The sequence below is a fragment of the Brienomyrus brachyistius genome, chromosome 9, assembly GCF_023856365.1.
Source record: "Brienomyrus brachyistius isolate T26 chromosome 9, BBRACH_0.4, whole genome shotgun sequence".
NCBI classification, from domain to species: Eukaryota; Metazoa; Chordata; class Actinopteri; order Osteoglossiformes; family Mormyridae; genus Brienomyrus; species Brienomyrus brachyistius.
In genome coordinates this window covers 28,015,635-28,037,688 of record NC_064541.1, presented here as the reverse complement: position 1 = coordinate 28,037,688, position 22,054 = coordinate 28,015,635, and the positions used below count along the sequence as shown (strand labels likewise).

The 22,054-nt window shown below is 42.8% G+C and overlaps 1 protein-coding gene and 2 long non-coding RNA genes across 7 annotated transcripts in view; 2 read left to right on the top strand and 1 right to left on the bottom strand.

The window, feature by feature from the left end:
• The window catches only part of LOC125749230 (T-cell immunoreceptor with Ig and ITIM domains-like), a 37,969-nt gene extending 19,149 nt beyond the window's left edge, over positions 1-18,820 (top strand). The window contains exons 1-7 of one of the 5 annotated variants that reach the window (XM_049026284.1): positions 10,844-10,995; positions 16,133-16,220; positions 16,512-16,862; positions 17,163-17,262; positions 17,883-17,911; positions 18,002-18,033; positions 18,265-18,820. In XM_049026284.1, coding sequence (XP_048882241.1) covers positions 10,981-10,995; positions 16,133-16,220; positions 16,512-16,862; positions 17,163-17,262; positions 17,883-17,911; positions 18,002-18,033; positions 18,265-18,447 — 798 coding nt within the window. In that variant the 5' untranslated portion in view covers positions 10,844-10,980 and the 3' untranslated portion in view covers positions 18,448-18,820. Of the gene's footprint in view, positions 1-10,838; positions 10,996-16,132; positions 16,221-16,511; positions 16,863-17,162; positions 17,263-17,882; positions 18,034-18,264 lie in introns of those variants that run through there. The other 4 variants (XM_049026280.1, XM_049026282.1, XM_049026281.1 and 1 more) reach the window with 4 other exon arrangements.
• On the bottom strand, positions 160-3,483 carry LOC125749233 (uncharacterized). Its single transcript, XR_007399811.1, has 3 exons — positions 3,079-3,483; positions 2,225-2,331; positions 160-950 (listed from the first exon to the last, which is right to left on the bottom strand). It is a non-coding gene; the product is annotated as an uncharacterized LOC125749233 (long non-coding RNA).
• LOC125749231 (uncharacterized) lies at positions 4,122-8,042 on the top strand. Its single transcript, XR_007399810.1, has 6 exons — positions 4,122-4,161; positions 4,530-4,563; positions 5,867-5,914; positions 7,136-7,168; positions 7,267-7,310; positions 7,537-8,042. It is a non-coding gene; the product is annotated as an uncharacterized LOC125749231 (long non-coding RNA).
• Positions 18,821-22,054: the final 3,234 nt, after the last annotated feature.

The window sequence follows — 22,054 nt, the reverse complement described above, 5'->3', positions numbered from 1 at the left end:
TTGTAGTAAGAGACCAATTCATCAGGGGTAGATATGCTATGGGTACAAGGGAGGTCATTTGCAATATTACAAAGAGTAGAAATCTTGGAAAGTGTTAGATTTATATTGAACAGATGATCGGAGAGCAGGAATAGATTGGCTTTGCAATCAGAGGGGGTGACACCAGACCGGCAAACCAGGTCTAAGATATGGCCTTTGCAGTGAGCAGGGAATTTAATGTGTTCTTGAAATCCAAAGCTATCCAAACAAGATGTGAAATCTCTGAAGAGGAGGTTATTACCATTGTCCATATGAATGTTAAAGTCACCATGGATTATAATATTGGGAGGGAGTACTTAGAAATGAGTAAGAAAAGCAAGAAAGTAATTTAGAAAATCCTTATTTGGCTTAGGTGGTCGATAAACAGTGGATATAATAGTGGGAGTGGATCCAGGGAGCTGTGATGCGGTGTATTCAAATGAATGGAAGAGTAGGGTAGAGACGGGGAGAACTTCCCACTGCTTCCGATGAATCATCGCAAGAACTCCGCCCCGCCCCAAGTCACGAGATTGGCAAACATAAACAAACTCAGGTGGAATGGAGTCGTTGAGGGAAACAAAATCATTATGCTGTTCCAGTCAAACATAGAAAATCCAACTTGCGCTTTGAGAGGAGATAGTGGACGAGATACCCCTTACCAGTCAGAGCGCGGATGTTTAATAATCCGAAGTTGACGCTGGAGTTAGCCTGTTTGACTGTAGGTTTAGCCGACCTGGTTAGGTGGGCTAACACATTGTGGTTAACATCCTGGTTGGTGTTGCGAGGAGAATGACGAGTTGAAGACCAGATGGACTTTATCGGGTTAGTGTCATCGTGGCTGAATTTCCTCCGGGACCCTTGGTGGATGTATCAGCAGCGGGGCTTGAAAGCGATGTCCAGGTGGAGGTGAAGTGCCACAGGTGGAGGGGCGGCTAGGTGGACACAGAACCGCAAAAGCTCAGTGATAGAGTACTGAAGCAGAGCTGTCATAGGGCGGTGAATGATGAATAAAACAGCCCAGGTAAGCATGGACTACACACACCTTGTGAATCCACATCTTAATAGCGAACGGGCACGACTACTAATAACCCGCAAACTATTTAAAAATGATTCAGTGTAGGATTACTCGCAGATACTCCGCGTTTGTTGTCATAAAAGTAGCTTCAAAAGCAACTTTTAAAATCTGAAAAACAATAACCGGTGAGCAGCGGCAGCCAAGGGTGCAAGTGTTCACTCACCTGGAAGCCAAATGTCTTTTTTTTTTTAATTATAATTATGCAGAATACAGTAATAAATGTATCCTTACGAAAACCAGTGTCAGTATGTGTCTTAATATGATCACATATATTTAGGGCACCAAGCACACAGTGCTGGAACCCTATTGTATTTGCTAGGATTTTTCTTCTTCTTATTATTATTATTATTATTATTATTATTAGTAGTAGTATTATTATTCTGTATTAAAATGATATGGGGAGCAGAGACCATAAGGTGCGGAGACAGATAATTTGGTTGATTGGTACAGAATTCCCCCCATTACTCAGGCAAGCAAAATTACACCTATAGACCCGGTGATGACACTACAGCGTAATCTTTTACGTTTTGGACAGAACGATGAGTCACAGAAACAAAATTTGGTAACATTTTACTTAAAGCAGTCATTATAATGCATTGTAGATACCTTCATAAGGTATTATAATGCATTAATAAAGTCCTATAAACACAGCTGTAACTATTTATAAAAAGGTATAACATGTTATAGCTATAGCCATGTTTATTATGCAACGGTTAGTTCCGACCAAGAAATCTGATTGGACCAGAGGCGTTCTATGAGTGCGGTTATCAGAGTATAACAGCACTCGGACATTTCACATCAGCTGTACCACTCGGATTTATAGGTGTATCTAAAAACTTACATATGCCTCATTTCACCAACACAGAGCTGGTGCTGGGCTGGTTCTCGCTTGGTGCCTTTTGAAAAGCTGCTTGCATGTCCAGCAGTTTCAAAAATGAACGTAGGCAGAAGTGAGAGTAAATGTGTGTTCTGTTTTGTTGGATTTATTTTGATCTGATTTGGATTTTATAAGCTGCCAAACGGAACACGTGTTCATAGTAGGACTCTTTGCGCTCTGTCTCTATTGGCTGTATCCACTTTTGTCTCCTTACTGTGTGTGTGAGTGTATTCTTTTCTTGCTTGTGGTTTTACCTCTGTCACTTTAAGATGAGTGGAGCATAGAGATGGCTGATTGAGAGGCCATCCCAGAAACCTGCACCCACTCCGGCCCTCCGTGGATCAGATTCCCCACCCCTGTCCTAGACAAAACGCACACAGTTTGTCGTGTTTCAAAATATTCCGTAGTTACTTTATGTGAAGTTTATCTAAGATGTCCTTTAGCCTTCTTCTCTTTAGTGTTCCAAATTGTTGGTGATTAATAGCACAGAGATTTCACGGTTTCTTCATATTAACCCTCACCCTCCCCATCAAAAAAATAAGTAAATAAAACAAAACAAACTGAGGTATTAACCAAACCATAGCTCAAAAATCAAGGTCTGAACAAACCGTGGATTTGGAGAATCACTACTAAATGGATACATTGTGCCTGTAAATTGATGAAAAAATTTACTAATCGCACAGTTTACTGTGATTAATCGCAACTAATAAAAAATATTACAATCATAAATATTTATACAATGAATGCCAAAATTTATGAAGAATTAACACAAAGGGTAGAATATGGGTAATTGTAATAAACGTGCAGCTTTAAATGCAATAAATGCAGCTTTATTGTCTGAATTCTCTAATTTGCCTGTGCTGTACTTAATCAGTTTTGTTATGTTACCATTTATTTCTCCAGCCCCTATGATCATGTCTCAATAGCAGGTACTATCACTGATGGAGGGAGGTAAGTATGGGCACTCTAACCAGTCTGCAGCCAGGCAGCCCTAGACACAGCAGGGTGCGATGCACTGCGACAGTCCTTTCCTGCACAGCACTAACATTGCATGCAGTCAGTAAAATTCCATCAGTAGTGCAACAGCAGCCCTTCTGTCACTGCATACCTGCCAGGACAGCCTCCGCTGCTCCCGCGATGAGCAGTGGGTGTGCGACAGTCTGTCCTCAGTTTTCCCTCCTCAGGTATTTCTCCTTTGGAAGGTCCACTAGCTGATTATGAGAAAGACCTCGGTGTGTATGTTGATGCTTCCATGTCGCACTCTCACCAGTGTGGGGAAGCAATTAAAAAGGCCAATAGGATGTTGGGTTACATCTCTAGGTGTGTGGAGTTTAAGTCAAGGGAGGTGATGCTACGATTATATAATTCCTTGGTAAGACCCCACCTAGAATACTGTGTGCAGGTTTGGTCACCATACCTTAAGAAGGACATTGCTGCCTTGGAAATGGTGCAACATAGGGCGACGAGAATGATTTCTGGTCATAAAGGAATGTCTTATGAGGAGAGGTTAGCTGAGCTGTTTAGCCTTGACCAAAGGAGATTAAGGGGAGACATGATGCAGGTGTATAAGATTCTATCAAGTCTGGATGCTGTTCAGCCAAATGGCTACTTTAATATTAGTTTAAATACTCAAGCTAGTGGCCATAGGTGGAAATTAGCGGGAGAACATTTTAAACTGAATTTGAGAAAACACTTCTTTATACAGGATGTAGTTAGAGTATGGAATAGTCTTCCTGCTAGTGTAGTGTAAGCTAAAACCCTGGGTTCCTTTAAATCTGAGCTAGATAAGATTTTAACAACTCTGAGCTATTAGTTAAGTTCTCCTCAAACGAGCTTGATGGACCGAATGGCCTCCTCTCGTTTGTAAATGTGTGTTCTTGTGTTCCCTGGCTGCTGGCCATTATGCTGCATCTCCACTCTTCATTCAGCAGCATCCTTCCTAATCAGTGGTCTACCGCCGTGTTTGATTAGGGATGGAGTCACTTTGGTGCTGTGCTTAGTGCAGGGTCTCCTGTCAGACGATGGGAGCAGCAGATGAGCGCTCCGTAGCCTTAGTGTTTCTTGCCTGATACAGTGTTGATTTCCCTATAACAGCTCGTCCACTCAGACAGCGGACTGTCCTCCTCGCTGTGATGATGGTCGGTGTTGTCCTCTGCCTGGGGGTAGCATATATCGCACTTCAGAAGAAGAGGTGAGACTCAGTGCATTAACCAAAAATCACCCTGCAAAATGTTACGTACAAGTCAGTACATTTTCTGTACATTTGTTCCCCACATGATCATTGAACTGTATTCTATATTTGCATATAATATGCTGAGATCCAGTTCACACAAGCAGACACTGATATATTATTTCAAGATGCACGTGTTGCTTTCAGTAACGGCACTTCCCAGCCTTTGGTCTTGGTTATAGCCACAGATACAGATGCTAAATTTAATAATAACTAAACAGCAGTGATACCACCACAAGGCATCTGTAGGGTCATGTTCTCATTAGGAGACCAGTTTCTCATTTTGTTACTTTGATGATTTCCTGAGCATCTGTGTTCTGTTAATGCAGGCGTATCCAGAAAGACAGCCCTTCTTGTCGCCTGGTGAGTCTTATCTTGCAGCCTTGATTGCTACTTTTGCAAAAAAAGGAAGCTGTAAAATGAACAAAAACAATAAAACCGCACTTAAGTTTGTTACACACTCATATATTCATTTAATACACATTTGACTTCTAAAACAGTGGAGAAAAAAATGTGTTTATCAATACACACACACACACACAATTCTGAGACCACTCCATGTTTTAAAAAAATCTGCATTTTGATTTGGGTTTAATGCTGATTCTGCTGGCCGAAGGCTACACTGAGCAGCAGGTTGCTTCCAAACTGAAAATTTCTCAGACTGCAGTACAGAAGAATAAGGTAAAGCAGGAGGTACTGGGAGTGACCAAAAATCAGCCAGGTAGAGGACAGAAGCGACTTTCTAATGCCAGAGATGACCATCTAGTTATCCGACAGCGCCTCATGAATCGGAGGATGACATCAAGTGACCTTGAGACAATGGGAAACATTAAATGGTGTTAAGTGCACTGCCAGGACAGTTTGTAACAGGCTCCTAGAAGCAGGACTGAAATCCCATATAGCAAGGAAGATGTCATTCACCAATGAGAAACTGTTATGCTCCGCTGCCAAGGAAGAGGCAAACCCCGTAATGCAGGAGACAACTGGTTTATTTAATAAGCCGGCTACAACCAAAGCCGAAGGGGTAATCCAAAGGGGAAGTAGGGCCGATCGCGTTGGGACCAAAGCCGGGGTGGTCAGTCCTACATGCAATGATGGGACAAGGAGATGGAGAGACGGGGGGAGCGATGAAGACAGACCGGGGAGGTAGGACCAGGAAGGCAGGCAGGAACAGGCAGGGAGGCAGGAGGGTCGACACAGGCAGGGCAGGTGAGGCAGCAGGGCAAGCGGGGAAGACAGGAGACAAAGAAATGCTCGGTAAGTGTCATTCGCAAGGCAACAATACTTTGTGTGATTGCTCCCGTATTAAGTACCGCAAAGATTAAGCGGCAATTGTCCACTGCTGTGTTGTCCCACCCCTGCGGGCATGACAGTACCCCCCCCAACGGCTGCCCCCTGGAGGCCGAGAAGAATGTCATGGGTGACCCTGGGATCTCGGGGCTGGCTTGATTGGGTACTGTTGATGAAATGTGTGAAACTGAAAATTTTACTGTGGTTTTTATTGTTTTCCATCTATATATTTATATCTATATATATAGATATATATCTATATATTTTATTCGTTTTTTTTCTTCTTCAAAATATTAAACGTGACGGCTGTCAGCAGAGTACGTAAAATTTAAAGTTACAGCCCCTCAACTTTCGTCTCAAACCTATTGCCTCGTAGAGTCATGCGTATGAAAACGTCGGGGAAGCAGACTTCAGAGCTACCGCAGTGAGTACCTCAGCCCTTTGTGCAGCTTAGGGTCCACATCAGCACTAATGTACACTCAGAGTCCATTTTATTAGGAACGCCTTCTCACTAATGCAAACAGCCTCCAAACAGTGAATCATGTGGCTGCAGCTGAACATACACAACAGGCAGAGCCAAGAAGTCCTTCTGCGCCGTGGTCCTCAAGACATGCAGTGTCGTCTCACCCTGTACTCTGTACTCCATAAGGACACAGATTTAACTATTGTAAAGGTTGTAATATGAAACATTTCAGCAATTCTAAAATGATACAAACTTTACCATTAAATTAATTATAACTAAAAACTGAATTTATTCTCGAACAAATGACTTGCATATGATGCATCGTCCTTCATACTGTATGAGACCTACAAGAAAAAACACCAGGAAATAGAACGAGGAGAATAAAGAAAACTCTGAGAAACATGAACATGAATCATGCAAGTGAAATCCAACTGGGTCGCGCCACACATCTGGCACCAAATGTGAAATTTATCCAAATGTCCGTATATGATTTTCCAACCTGAAGCTGACTGTGGCTCAGACTAGCGTTGGGTGGTGTCTAATTTTTGATGTTGTCATACCAACCAGAGATCACACAGTGGTAATTTGACAGTGTTTTCAAAAAGAACACTATTCCATTATTTTTATATTTTGCCAGTAAAATTTACTGAACTGAGATGGGGGGGGCACAATAAAACCTACCAAGCAGGCAGTGCGCGTCCCATGATAAAATTCACCCAAGCCTAGAACAGACAAAGATTTTACAGACAGACTTCAGAGACAGAACTGCATGGTTCATGTGCGTGAAGAGAGTTAGATCAACATTACAATCAATACTAACTTAAGATACCGCTTCTGATTGGAACCATTTCAGATTTGTCTTTTCCTTACATTTTCTTCAGTTTATTCAGCACATTTTCTCATAGCTTTTGGCACCATACATTAATTTTTATCACCTCAATCTCAGTAAGGAAGCAATGGCATGCAGATTACAGGCAAAAATAAGCAATTGCATGCAGAAAGGCCTCGCTAAATGAACTTGTCAACCCTTTAAGTGGCTCTGGAGACCAAAAGGGGACGTAACAGATACCGCGTTGGAGTACCCAATAAAGTGACCATTGTCTGTATATGGTTTCTAAAGTAATTTATATGAGAGGTTGTTGTCACACTTTGATGTTGATTGATGCTGTTGTTCTGTTTCAGCCTGCATCCTCTGACTCGGACCATATATACACTGTAAGTTTATACTTTATATTGCTAAGATCCAAAACTGAGTGTAAATGAAGGAAGCTTAATCTTTCTTGCTACAGATTATTTTTTTGTGTCATAAATAGGGCCTGATGTTTACTGATACATCCACCTACAGCACCTTGAACAAGTAGGTCCAGAATTTTTCTCACCTCAACAACCTTAAAATCACAACACAATGCCTCGCATAAGGGCAAGGACTGGGGGACCCAGTGATGTCATCGGTACAGTGTGTTTACCTCTAGTTGACTGTCCTGCAGGTTTTATTTCACCATGTTTCATGTTGTCTGTTTCAGCCATTTATTTTGAAGCATGGGAGATGTAAATTTCCTTTTCTATTTGTCTTTCTCTCACAGGCCCTGAAGGAGGCATGTGTGCTGAGGGTTAGGATGCTGTATCTGTGATCATAAAGTTGCTGTTTCACATCCCGGGGGTGACAGAGTGATTGCCCCATTGGGTGCCTGAGTGAGGCCCTTAGCCCCAACTGCTCCAGAGCCGGCCTTCACAAGAACGTGCATTGCTTTGGATAAAAGCATCTGCTAATCATTCCATTAGGTTTTTTTTAATGCAGGATTTATCGCTTGCTTCCTGTCAGGGTCAGCTCCTGTTGTCCCAGTCTGTGTCCTTTTCCCCGTTGTCCTAGTCTGTAGTGTGCATGTCCTTGTCAGCCGCATGGCTCAACAAGCTGCGTGTGCAGCTGCCCATTAACCTTCTGTTATATGTTCGAATCCCACCTCCTCTGTTTTTGTATTTTGTTTCATTGTATGAATTTTTCTAGTTTCTGTGGCTTCCGGTTTGTCTCTGTGCCAGTGCTTCTACTTGTCTGTTATTCCCCAGTGTTATTAAAATTATATAATAAATAGTAATGGTGTTGAGATTAATTTTCTGCAACAATGCAGATATTAACATTTCCAAAATTCAGACATTTTCAGATCTTTGACAATTTTGTGACTCGTAATCTACGACTATATAAAAATTACTTTTTTTTTTTTTATTAACTTCCATCCATCCATTTTCCACTCCCACTCATATGATGCAGGGTTGTGGGGGGCCCAGGGGCCCAGAGGCTATTACAGAAGTTCTGGGTGCAAAGTAGGGAATGACCAAGAATGGGGCAGCAACCCATCGCAGGGCACAGTCACACCTACGGGGGAAACTGGAGCAAATCCAATGACAGCACAGGGAGAACATGCATACTCCACATGCATATGTAACCTTGGGCTGCAAGGTTACGTAACCCCGACTACGCCACCAGAGGCCCTGCCCCTCAGGACTTCAAATTAACCCCACGACTTCCCTTTGCATGAACACACAGAGACACATATCCCAGAATTAAAACAAATTTATTAACAAAACTTAAAAAATGAACCCTCCCAGCCAGTAAACAATTACCAGCATATGACACCACTAAAACAGACAAATGGGGTTGAGAGCAAAACCCAGGGGGGGAAGGGGAGACACCACACACATATCCAAGTGGGAGTTAATATCAAGATCACAGCAAACCACATCCTGGAGTTAATACCTCTCACTCACCCCACGCAGTGCAAGAACACAGCCTCCAATCCCCAAACTCCAGCACCACATTCACTGGCTCTATGCTGTAAATGGGGAAGAGAATAAACTACCCTCCAGACCTCCTACTATACCAGCCAGCACCCAGTTAGCCCCGGTAAACACACCCCCCCTTATTCACAACTATGCCAGTACAACGCACATAATCTTACAAAACCAAACGAAATCAAAACAGGCAAAACAGCAGTGACCAGCTCCTGAGCATCAGCATAGACCCGGACACACTCGTCACCCCGAACCCAGCCTAGGAAGAAAATCAGTCCTTACATACCCGGAAGAGAACAGAAATGCACCCAGCCACCCCTATTACTCATTACCTTACGGCGCAGCCCGGACACGAAACCAACCACTCACCACCATTTCCGTCGCTCGCAGGAGTATCATGGCAGCAATCGGACCACTCCCCCCACTACCGGCTTCTCACCACTTTTATCCACGCCGATCCCAATTCATTGCGTGTACCGCTGTTTCTACCCAATTAAGACTCCATCATGAAACGCCCCCATTTACCTAATCAGCGTCTCATACATACAGCCGGATACGGGATCCGCGGATGACGTCATCCCTAGCGATCACCGGTTACACATAGTACCAGGGTGGAAACTCGAACCCTGATCCCAGAGATGTGAAGTAACAGTGATAACCACTATGCTGCCCTGTTAAGTGACTTAATGTAAATGATTTTATATTAAAGTATTTGTCTATTAAATACAAAAGTCTTTTGTGTTACTAAGGTTAACTGGTTCTAAAGATGATGCTACAACTGATATTTTCATAACAGAAGACACAGTCTGGGTTTCAACATGGTGATTCAGCAAAACATTCCCTTGTGAACTCTGAGCCTTGAGTTAGCCTTATGATGTGGAGTCCAGGAGGTCTATGCTAGTTTGTCCCAGTGACTTAAACTAAATTTGTGGAATTCTTCCAGTAACCTTTATAAAGGCGGATGGTAACTGATGCCTGATGGAACCTCCTAAATGAACAATGAGTTTGGCCATTTCCGGACTAGGTTGCCTAGGCCTGTCAACAAATATGAAATCATGAGAGGGTACAGGCGCATGTGGAAGAATTAGCCAGCAGTCAAGAACTCACACCAGGACTGTCTCCCCTTAAGCCATAAGATTCCCCTTACTTAATGCTTTCTTTATACATCATGCTGAGGACAATGCAAAACTCTCAACCAATCACATTAACATATATGTCTTTAACCACTCAAATAACAAAGTTTCCCTCTGGATATTGCTTAATTCCACTGTACATAAGAGACCATATTTCCAGATGTAAATATTGATGAGTGGTAATAAGAGGTTCTCTCAGACCTTTTTCTCTGACTTGACTGATTTAAGGCTGCAGAACTATAAACTAGGATAATGAGTTTAGAACTGCAGTAAAGGCTGCAATGATCCTTTATCCAGACCTGCGATTTGGGCCCCAGCCTACCATCTAATTATAATAAATAACGGTTAACCTGATCATTCATAAATCCCCAAATCATGACTGATTTATCTTCGACACAAAATACAAGATTCTACACAGGAGCAGCACAGATGATTTTCTCATTTTATCTCATGCAACATCTAAACTTCTCCCATCTAAGGTTTCCCCTTGAGTTACATTAATCAAAGGCGAAACTCATGAATGCATATCTCTGACACTCTCTTGGCTTGTTTTCTTTGGTCCATCTTTATACACACACGTCGTTCTAGGTTACAGCTAAAGAAAAAACAAACATGCAGCAAACACTAATCAATGATCTACTTTACAGAATAACACACATCCCACATCTAATCATTTTAAAGTACATTAAATAGCACATAATAACTGCAATGATGCATCTTTACTCTTAACCAACTTGAGATATAATGGTTTATGTTCACTGGGGACAATAGCTAGTGTGATATAATCACAGTGTAGTCTTGCTTATTTTTATTGAATGTTCTACTTCTTAAGTGACGTGTAAAGGAGGGGTCACCATTAGCTCCCTGCGTGGTACTATTGGCTCACGGTCAATGCTGATGTTAATCTTACCCTCTGCTGCCTGAGGAAGAAGGGTCACTGTGACACATGACAGTACTGTGGATGTTAAGCTGTGACGCAAAAAAAAAAATAAACGTCACGTCACCACACAATGTTGAAACCCTCTTCCTCTTATTTTTTTCACTCCATCAGTTTGTATTACTTAGGCGTCCGAGAATGCGATTTTTACCTGGAACGATGTCTGCCGTATGTGTTTGAACAAGGTCAGTGATTCTTAATTGATCTAAGTTTTGCTTAGTTGAAGCATCTACGCAAATTCTTGTAACTGCTTATCCAGTGCAGGGTCCTGTGTTGCTGAATTGACTGTAAGTCTTCAATTTCACAATCAGGATGTTTTGCAAAGGCTTTTGCATAGCTTATTAGCGAGGAATTGAAAGTAAATCCACTGGAAAATGATTTCTACGAATATCCAAACAAAATCAATCAAATCAATATTTGAGACTCTTGTCCGTATGATTTTATTTTACTCTGCTTCTTAGAGAATTATACTTACTTTGGAGCCATTCTGTCTAAACTTCATACATCTTTTTTTTTCCAAACGAATGATTTTAACGATCGCTATTGTACCGAGTAGCTGTACATTATAAGTCATCCGCATCTGTCTGATGAAGCCACAGTTTTAGGAATAGCTGGTGCTGTTTCTCATTACTTTGAACCATTTGAAAACCGGAGACATCTCAAATTGCCTGAAACTACCACCTCTGTGCATAAACGCCAAATGCAAACATTGACATTATACATAGCATAATCACTGGCATCCCAGGAGTATAATGTTGTTACAATTTAAAATGTGTATACCCAGAAAATACTTAAAAGTGACTTAAAAGTGACTGAATGGTTTTTATACATATTTATAACTGAACATTAAATTTAGGTATTGCAACTTCACATTTCTCTTGTGTACAGTAGTCAGCTATTAGTACCAGAATCCTGTAAATATTTGCTTGTTTTATTTTTAATTGTTCGTCTTTCAGTGCTGATGGCACTGTAGCCTCACAGTAAGACTGCTTATACTTTTTCTGTTTTTCTGTGAAATTACCAGTTAGCTGCATGGCCGATGCAGGCTGTGGCTTTCCCCATGAGCAAACTCACAGCAGTACTAACACTTTAATAGCCACCTTAATAAACAATCCCTGACTCACTATTTGCTTCCTTTCAGCAAACTGGCCAGATTCAGCATCATAAAGAGAAAAAAAAACTCATTATAGTGACCTCCCACTGTGGCTCCACTAAAAGTTTAATTTCTTCATTAATTTCTTTTTTTCCTACTTTATTCGATTGAATCAGTTATTGTAATGCGTTATAATCATGCGGCTGACCCTTTAATGAGTTGGCTACAGCAGTGGGTTGGTATAATCTGCATGTTTTTGGATTAGCCTGGGCGTCTGAGTCAGCTCCTACACAGCTCTCAAAATAAGAAAGCAAGTAAACATACTGTGGAGACCAGTACAGGGTTCCACGATAAAAGCTGCATCCCCAAGAACTTCACCTCTGGGTGCTTATGCACTGCCCAGACATTCTCCCATAAGTCATTAGATCTCGGTTCATTCAGATACAGAGCCACGGATTTGATCGACACTCTCAAGTCCCCAGAGTAAAACGTTATACACATGACAAATACCATCCAGACCAGAGCATGTGAGCGGAGCGTGATCGAGGAGCAGAGCTGGCGGAATTTACAGTAGTCAGAGCGCGGAGAGGTTTTTTAATTAATGCTGGAGCGGTCGCTATGTCTCGCTCCAATTTCGCTCCGATACCGCTCACACTATGACCCTGAGGCATGCCAAAATCTAACCAGAATTCATCTGTACAATTATCAAGACTGTTAAACAAATTGGCCGAAAGGAAACTGATAGGTCATACAAGTGTACTATTCTTATCAGACGTATAGATGACAATAATGTAGAGCAAGAACAACGTTGTGATGAAACTGTTTCAGTGAGTAAAGATTCACTTTGAAATCTAAAAAGACACCTTTCTCGGAAACATGAGTGTGCTACGCGAACACGCGGAGGCCAGAGTAAAACGTGAGCAAGTTTTATGTGGTTGTAGCATATCAAGTCTATAAAGTAAATAAAAGTATATAAGCCTATAAATTAAATATTGGTAATCAAATTAGTTTCGTCATTCAAAGTAGGTCTAGTAGGATTTTTTTAATTCACGTAAGGCTGTCATGAAATTTTATTTTATAAAGAGAGAGAGACGCAGCAGCAGCTTCAACAGAAAAAAAATTGAGGAATTTAAAACGTGGATGTTTAGCCTGTATATTCTTTAGGCTGCTAAGGCCACTGATTCCTTTATTTTTAAGCCTATTTTTGGGTGGAATGCCATTGCCAATGCTGTCCGTTGTTGCCTATTTGTTGTTTAAAAATATATTTTCTGTTCTGAGTGAGTATTGCCATTGCTCATATTTCTTTATGATATAAGGCTTTGGTTTAAGGTGACAGTCGTTAGGCATGCAGATTATTTGTCCCTCTTTAAAACTGGAGTGAGCGTGGAGCGATTTCACCGGAGCGGGAGGAAATTTTAGTGGAGGGAGGAGTGGGTGGAGTGCGAATGAGAAGCGGAGATGCTGGAGGAGCCAACAGCCCCGTGAGCGAGGAGCGGAAATTGTCATCGCTCCACTCCGCTCACATGCTCTGACCCAGACACACTCTTGGTCTGCTTCTTGGTTCCTCATATATTTTTTTACTTTGTGGTTTATGAGTAGTGCGATAAACAGCATTATCAGCATCATCAGATTTTCCTGTGGCTAAAACAGCATATATAACATATAAGGCACAGCCAGTGTTGGGGGAGCAGTGCTTGTACTGTTACAAACGTGGCCCTGTTCACTGTTCACTGGCAGGCCATCTCTTCCCCATAATCAGACTTTCTTGTTGACTCTTCCTCCAGTATTACTGCCACGTTACTGCTCTCTGCATCTATGTGTCTGCTGTCAAATTTTTGGGGGTCTGTTACTTTTTCAAATGCAAAGCTTGGAAAACGAAAGCAAACTAGGAGCATCAGGGCCTCTCTATGCACAACAGCACAGCTCTTTTAAAGAATACATAGTTTATATATCTTTTCAATTACAGAGAAACTAAAACACACTGGTTATATCCAAGCTGTTGCATAACAACCTCCAACAGCATCCAGTAGTAATCACTAGTTAAATGAAGTATTTGCATTATAGTGCCAAGACACTCAACACAACTGTATTTATGTTTCTTGTATTATAATGTAATGTAGCATCAGCTGTGGAAGATAAATAAAATCTACATCTCCATTAGCTCCTAGTTATAAGGACCTCAAAGTCCTGATTGGTCACAAAACACCAGCAAACCAAACTCAATAATTTAAGAAACATAATTTTCCATCTCTATTGGTCTACCTTGGCATCAAGGTGTTCACCTCTCACCCAGCATTCGCCCACTTTGTTCAATACTCACAATACACTATTTTCCCATCCCCTTTGGCCTCATAAGAGTCCCACACACAATCCTGTCTAACCAGCCCAGGAAGGAAGGCAAAAACCAGAAGCTTTAGTGAAATTCCACTCCCAGCCCGCCAAAGATACAGCCCCCCTTTGGGGTCCATGGCCAGCATGGCTCACAAACTGCAAGACCATAAGGGAAACGACAGAACTGCACTACAGAATAACTCTAATGGATACATGACCATATAACATACTGTGTATAGCGTATTGCAGCTGCACTCTAGATCTACAACATTCTCTGCACTCCCTTGAGCTTAGCCAGTCGGGGCAGTGTTGAATCCCTTCCTGCAGGTGCTTCCCCTCCCTCCATCTGCTGCCCATCTCTACAAGGTTTCAGTGCCTGTGAAACTGACTACAGTACATGCAGACAGGCTGAGAGACAAGGGCATACAGTATTCAAAACAATATCTTTTTATCTAAGGCCTAAGACATAACAAACCCAATATGCCTCCCTCCCCTGGTCTACTGATATCCAACTTTCTTTCCACACAGCCAAATAATAATCATCTTCATTATTATATATTTTTTTCTGCTGTGTGTTTTACAGTCAATAGCCCACTTCACAAACATATAACAATTATTCCTTGTAATTTCCTTGTGAAGGAACACTTGTATGCATAGGGTTAGTGTCAAGGTTATGATAATTGTAACAACATCATAATTGCAAAAAATATCTTATTATATTTTTGTTGGAAGAAAAAGCTATGCTGATTAAAAATTAAAGAACTCTGGCAACTTTTACAGGTATTTTATGTTTGAGTTCGTCGGTAAAATTCCTTGTGCACATTGAAAAATAAGTTGAAACTTGATTGGCCCATTAATTAAGAGAGCCGTGTAATATTGTGAAATGTGATTGGTTCCTCCAGCAGAGCTGTGAACCATGGAGACGAGGGGCACTGCAGCTGGACCCCTCTTGGATTCTGACAGAAACCATGAGTGTGGCTGAAATAAAAAAAAAAAAAATGAGCTCCTTCATGTGACTCAAAGGTGTATTGAATCTTTAAAAACTGGAAGAAATTCTACAAATGTATTTGCTGACCCAAATAAAATCTCGTGTACTCGACTCACGACCCAGTCTTTGGGAATGAATGCAATACAACATACTGGTGTTCTTGCTAGTGACCCCACAAACAGAAGGATTAGAAGGGAATTAGCTTTCAGGGGCCACTAAGATTATTTTTACTTTTTTTACTTGTTTACTGTTTTGCATTATATGTACAGTTTTTGCTTTGGTCTGCCTTGTGTATTTCCTGGTCTCCTCTATGTACACAATAATTTCCCCCTGGGATCCATAAAGTTTATCTTATTTTCCCCATGATGCTCTCTGGCCTATGAGGTTCTTTAGGTTTCCAAGAGCCATTCTTTACAATTATGTGCTGATGTGGGCCCAGCATTAGAGAGACTGACTGCTCAAACTACTGGCTATACCTGTACATATATAGGGTCAAACTACAGTTGGCTTTCTGGTAACAGGCACCTATCAGAGAGAACTTCCATAATCCCATGATATTCCATATCCTATCTAGTTTCTAATGATGCCATAACATTTTCAAAAATCTATATGTTTTAAGGGATCAATATGTCCAAATTAAATTAGTGATTGTTTGTGATAATTAATTGTACACCGTTTTGCTTAAAGGGATACTTTTCTTTATCTAGCCAGAAGTGGGAGGCCACCAGAGGGAGCTGCTTTGACAATAATACCGTGATTTTCCAGACCTTACTCTTAAACTTCTGTTTTCTTTGATATCACTCTGCTGTGATACTTGTACTAATACCTATATTTTTATTTAAACCAGACCAGGGACATCATTTTTTTATTATTATCATCCCATTAAAATACAATACAATGCTTCTCCCAGGTAAGCTTTGCAACCTTCATGGAATCCATCATGGATTTTGGTGTATTTTCCATTTTGCTGGTGATGACCAGCCTGGCTCTTTATACAGGTAAGAAACTCGTACGTATATTAATTTTAAATTGGTGCAGTTGTCCACTGCAGTCTGTCTGTGGCTCAGTGGGTAGTGGTGTAGCCTCACATATCCATGTCGGGGGGGTTCCTGTCCCCCGTGATGTATGTGGATTTTGCACATTGCCCCTTATATGGGTTTCCTCCCGCCGTCCAGTAACATGAGGATCATTTTCATCACATTTAACCAGCTGATGTAACAATTGTGACCATGTAGCCATTCACTTCTCTCACTTTTCCCTGTCGGTCTGTTTGCTTGTCTGTCTTTCAGCTGGGGATGTTCCACACATCATTACGGATCCACATGTTAATGCTTACCTGGGTGCTGATTTCACACTGAACTGTAGGCTGAGTCCGAACAATACCAATGTGTCACAGGTTCAGTGGTCATGGAGATCATCAGAGAAGCCTGAAGAAATAATTGTTGTATTTGAGAAACAGTTTGGGACACATTACCAGTGTCTTAAATTCAGGGGCAGAGTAACTTTCTTCAGTCATTCCCAGTATCATGTGTCCATCCGAGTCTCAGACGTGATGATGAATGACACCGGGAACTACATCTGTCATTACACCACCTTCCCCAGCGGCAACTTTCAAGCGACCATTACAGTCACTGTAACAGGTAAGAGCAGAGATGTTATGCTGAATAATTTGCATGCTTTACTAACTAATGCAGAAACACAGAGAAGTAAAATTGGCTCTCAATAGAATTAAAACATAAATTATCTATGAAGATTATACAGATAACAGATGCATCCTAAAGAATACCTGTATCAATATGTGACATAATATAACTTGTATATCTTATCCTTACAATTCGGTCACAGAATATCAGTAATAGATAACCACACTGTCACTGTATTTCAGCATGTTTTACTGTGAGCTCTGTTGAGTTCTGTTGAGACGGTTTCACACTCCACAGAGCCCCCCCAAGGAGGTTCCCTTTGGATTCTGGGAACTGTCATGGCTGCCCTGCTGTTCACAGTGCTGCTGGCTGCCGCTGTGTATTTCACCCTAAAACAGTACGTACATTTCATTATTGGATCATTTGAAGGCTGGCGGTGTCATTTTACACAAATGTTAATCCCAAGTCTACCGTTAGCATGTAAAACCAGGTTAGTTATGCATTTCCTGGGACAAGGTGCAGTCGGGTGTTTAGCGAGCCCTATCAGTTCACCTGTTACTTGTTCCCAAATCTTATGTAAGAGCTTCTTTTTCTCTTACAATATGAACACACTCAGGTTCTCCAGTCCTCGGCTGCAGCTCCTCCCTAACCTGTTTTTGGTTTTAAAGCAAACCCCTCCCCTCATCCAGGCCCCTCTTTTTTTTACTCAAGCCTGTTTTGTTAACTCAGTCTCCACCTCGGTCAACATAAAGTCCCCATTTCCTGCTCTCCTCCCCATGTCATGCGGTCTTGTCTACCGTCTCACCCAGAGCGAGTCTTACCAGATGATCATGAAACACACAGGATGAGCTGCCATCTGAAAAAAAACATCTAAAAATAAAAAGTACACATTCATCCTCTGATCTCTATAAATATGATGTCTTTTAGAATTTCACAATCAAACAGTAAACAGGGTTGCTGTAGAACTTTGGATAAATTCTGCTAATATGCTGACTTTGCTGTTTTATTTTACCACAGCGCCCAGAAAGCGACTGGCGCAAGAAGCCGTAAGTCACAGCCTCACCATTTTGTTGCCACAAATACACTTGTCGAAAAAAGTAAATCATTATCATTCTGCTTAACTCATTCAATTCCAGGCTCAGATCAGACCACCAATGATCAAGATCAGGTACGTATCTACAGTAGGTTGTGGTATCTTGAATTAAGTTGGGTTAAAATATAACAGAAAGCTTTCAAAACCCCAAAGACCTGGAAAGTCCATTTAGATTAATTTTTCTATCATTTTATCTTCAGGATAAAAGCTGCTACATGTGGATCCCACTTGCTTTATGGTAATTTATTTATTGATGTTACATTTCTGAATGTTTCTGATTGGCAACGACAATTTTTTTTTCCCCAGGATTTAAACTATGCAGAAATTGGTTTCTTCAAGAAAGCAAGTGGCACGAAGGTTCCCCAGTCCAAGTCAGACGTAGAGTACGGGGAAGTGGTCTTTCCCAGCGACGCGTCGCGCGCCCATTCCCCATCAGGCCGACCGAATGCGCACAGCGACACGACTTACGCTGAAGTCAAAAGGGCCTAACCACTCAGGACTATGCTAAGAATGTCTTTCAATGAGCTAAGAAGTTTAAATTTGAGGGGACCCTGTCAGCACCCCTGTGAGCTGTAGCAGGAAAGTGAAATGCCACATCATTCGGAGGCGAGCGTAGAGAAGTCCTGCCAGGCATGTACTGCTTGGGGTGGGGCGTTGGGGGATGTAACTCAATCTGACAGTTCTTTACACATAACATTGGCCCATTAAGTACTGTAAAGTGTTCTATTAACTGTTAGATGTTGCTGTTGTTCAATTGTGCCCCTATGGCTGATTGACAGGGTCTTGTTTCCTGCTATATGTTTCCTGGTTCGCCCTGCGTGTGGTATGATAAAACCAGTGAATAAATGCTGTGCAGAACAGACTGCTGTGTTCTGTTGCCTTTTGCACCCTTTTGTCACATTTTCAGCTACATACATACACATTCACAATCAGCTCATTTGCATACTGCAAACCAGTGAAAGACACCCCCCACTTCAAACTGCATGTTCACATAGCAGTTACAGCACTCAATGTTCTCATCCATCACTGCTTAATGCCAACTGGGGTCATGGAGGGGACCAAAAGCCCGGGAACAAGGGGCACAGGCGGGAACCAACCTTGGGCAGGTACCAAGACTCTGGGCCAATTTAGACTCGCCAATCAACCTGCCCTGCATGCTTTTGGATCGTGGGAGGAAACCAGAGCCCCTTACTTTGATTTCCTTCCACTCTCTAAAAACCTGCCTCCTAATTGTCCATTGTGCTGCCTGTGTTGGACTGGCATTCCCTGCAGGGTGACCTCTACATTGTGCTTCAATCATTAGGAAGGAACACCCAACAACTGGAGAAAGCAAAACCGCAAACAGCTCAGGGTAAAAGAAACAATTACCATAGTAAAATACACACAGCCTCAGAGTGTCAGTGTCATACTTTTCCCTTTTTTTATTTGAAATGCATTTGTTTATAGGTTTAACATTAGGGGATCACTATGAAGGGGACGTAACATCCACCCCGAAAGCTGATTTCCCACCACACCTCCCAGTCCCCTCCCACTGACGCCCTGTGCCTCAATAGGAATAATAGTTATAACAACATCCATCCATCCATCCATTTTCCAAACCGCTTATCCTACTGGGTCGCTTGGAGCCTATCCCGGAAGCAATGGGCACGAGGCAGGGAACAACCCGGTAGGGGGGGCCAGCCCATCACAGGGCACACTCACACACCATTCACACACATGCACACCTACACACAATTTAGCAACTCCAATTAGCCTTAGCATGTTTTTGGACTGTGGGGGGAAACTGGAGTACCCGGAGGAAACCCCACGACGACATGGGGAGAACATGCAAACTCCACACACATGTGACCCAGGCGGAGAGTCGAACCCGGGTCCCAGAGGCGTGAGGCAACAGTGCTAACCACTGCACCACCATGCCGCCCCCAATTATAACAACAATAATATTTGTCATTGTCCTTTTAATCCATTTAGCACTAGTATAGAAATATGAAGGATAACAAAGGAAAAAATGTAAATGAAAAATATATGTTTTCTTTGTTGTTTTTCCCACCAGCGGTGACCTGTGTCGCTCCTCTCACTTCTCAGTAAGTCGCAGGTGAGGAAAGTGTGAACTGCGGCTTTTCCTCTCCCCTCGTCCCCACAACCTCAAAGCAGATCTGAGACAGTGACCTGCTCCACCCTCTGCGTGTGCACTTACCCCACTGCGCATACATGTGTCTTTCAGGACTTCACTGTTCATTATTTAGCCTTTAGCCACGACGTCTGTTAGTGGTACGTCATAAGAGGGGGGTAAAATGGGGTCGGGGGGAATACACCCGTTTCATTTTTGGCTCGGTGCATGCGCTGTCCCGAGAATCAGCAAGGAGTCCCTCTAAACTCGTTTGGCTGACTTCGCATGGAAGATTTCCCCATCACTAGCTAACCCACCTGCAAACGTTCATGACAATATCGTGTATAAGTGGAAGTCTAACACAGACTTGATTTCATATGCTTTCCACAATAAAGGAAATAATCACCATCTCCGTCTGTCTGTCCGCTTCCCTGCCTGTTCCTCTTTGACAATGCTGATCAAGGATGGCAAGCTTCCGAACGACATGATTTCAACTGCAATCGTCGAAACAGTCTGGGATTTAGTCACCGACAGACCATGGAATTCCCCCAGACCCTCAAATTCCTGATTGCATTTATCCCTTATTTGTCCTATAAGCATGAAACGTCGCAGCTTGACACTATGCAGAAAGAGAGAATCTCACACAGCTTGGCTCTGTGTTCTGGAGTGACAGTGTCAGGAGGGAGTCTGCTGACTAGGAAAGACTCTACAGCGAGTCACCAGCAGAGCAGAGCAGTGGAGGACGATGATGCAGGTGGCAGAGGGGGTGGTCTAATTAGGGGAGTCGTTCAGTCAGGAAATTGTCACTCAGACGCCATTGTCTTACCTCCCATGTGCTGCTTCATGAGTGGCATCCTGAAGTGGAGCTCCGTACAGCATGGCGGCAGGCTTTGTGATTTTTTTGAACCACCATAAGCTCACAAGTTGTGCACTTAATTTGGTCAAGTATTCTCCCTCTCACTGCCCAGTCAGTGTGACAGTACAACATACTAAAGAGAGCCTCTGTGCATTTCTGCCTTAATCAGAAATTTTTTTTTGGAAAATTAAGATTTTATTAATTCTTATTAGTCAGATTAAGTTTCCCGATTCCTCTGGTGGTGATGAAATGTTTCATTTAGGGAAACCCAGACCCCAGCTTTACACTCGGAGGGTGAATCAGGCAATGGCCATGCTTATACTGTGGTCCTAAACCTGCACACACACGCACACAGTAAGCTAAACTCATCCCACAGCCCCCAGCTTCCAGTCCTGCTGCTCTCACGTTTGACGAGGGTCATTCACAGCAAAAATAAACAACTGAAAAAAATAAGGATGAAACACAGAGGGTCTGTAGTGCCCAGCACTGGTGGGGGAGTCTGGGTAGGGGGGCAGAGGATGGGGGGATCCGGGTGGAGCTGGCCCTCAGGTTCTGGATCCGCCGGCACTCCTGACAGATGCGGATGTGCGTGCAGGAGCGTGGGGGTGCCGCTGGCACTGGAGAGTCGTGTTTGGGACCTCCGACAGGCACCGTGGCCCCGGGCCCATGTGCGTAGGGCCGCCCCCGCCCTCTGCACTACCTGTCAGGGGCCCCGAGCCACTGTACAGCTTGCCATTGCTGAGGTGCATCTCCCTTACCAACTGGAGGGGCCGCGGAGCCCCCAGTGAAAGGCGTGTGGGGAGGCGAGGGCCTCCCAGGTTGGTCAGGGGGCAGCGGTTTCGTGAACGGGAGCTCTTCTTACACAAGATGGCGTTCTGAAATTCTGTCAGCATCTCCTGCCACAAAGAAACCTGCTCGGGGGGGCTGCAGGGCAGGCAGAAAGGGAGGAGAACAGGTAGGTTATGTTCCAGAAGAGCAGGAACACAGCAGAGCTTCAACAGCAACATCACAAAAAAATAACGTCAAAGGAAAGGTCAAGCAAAAGGGCAGGAATATATATCACAGGGGCAGAGAGGGGTCAGCGGCAGACAGGCAGCCGAACAAAGCCCTCCCAAGACAAAACACAGCAC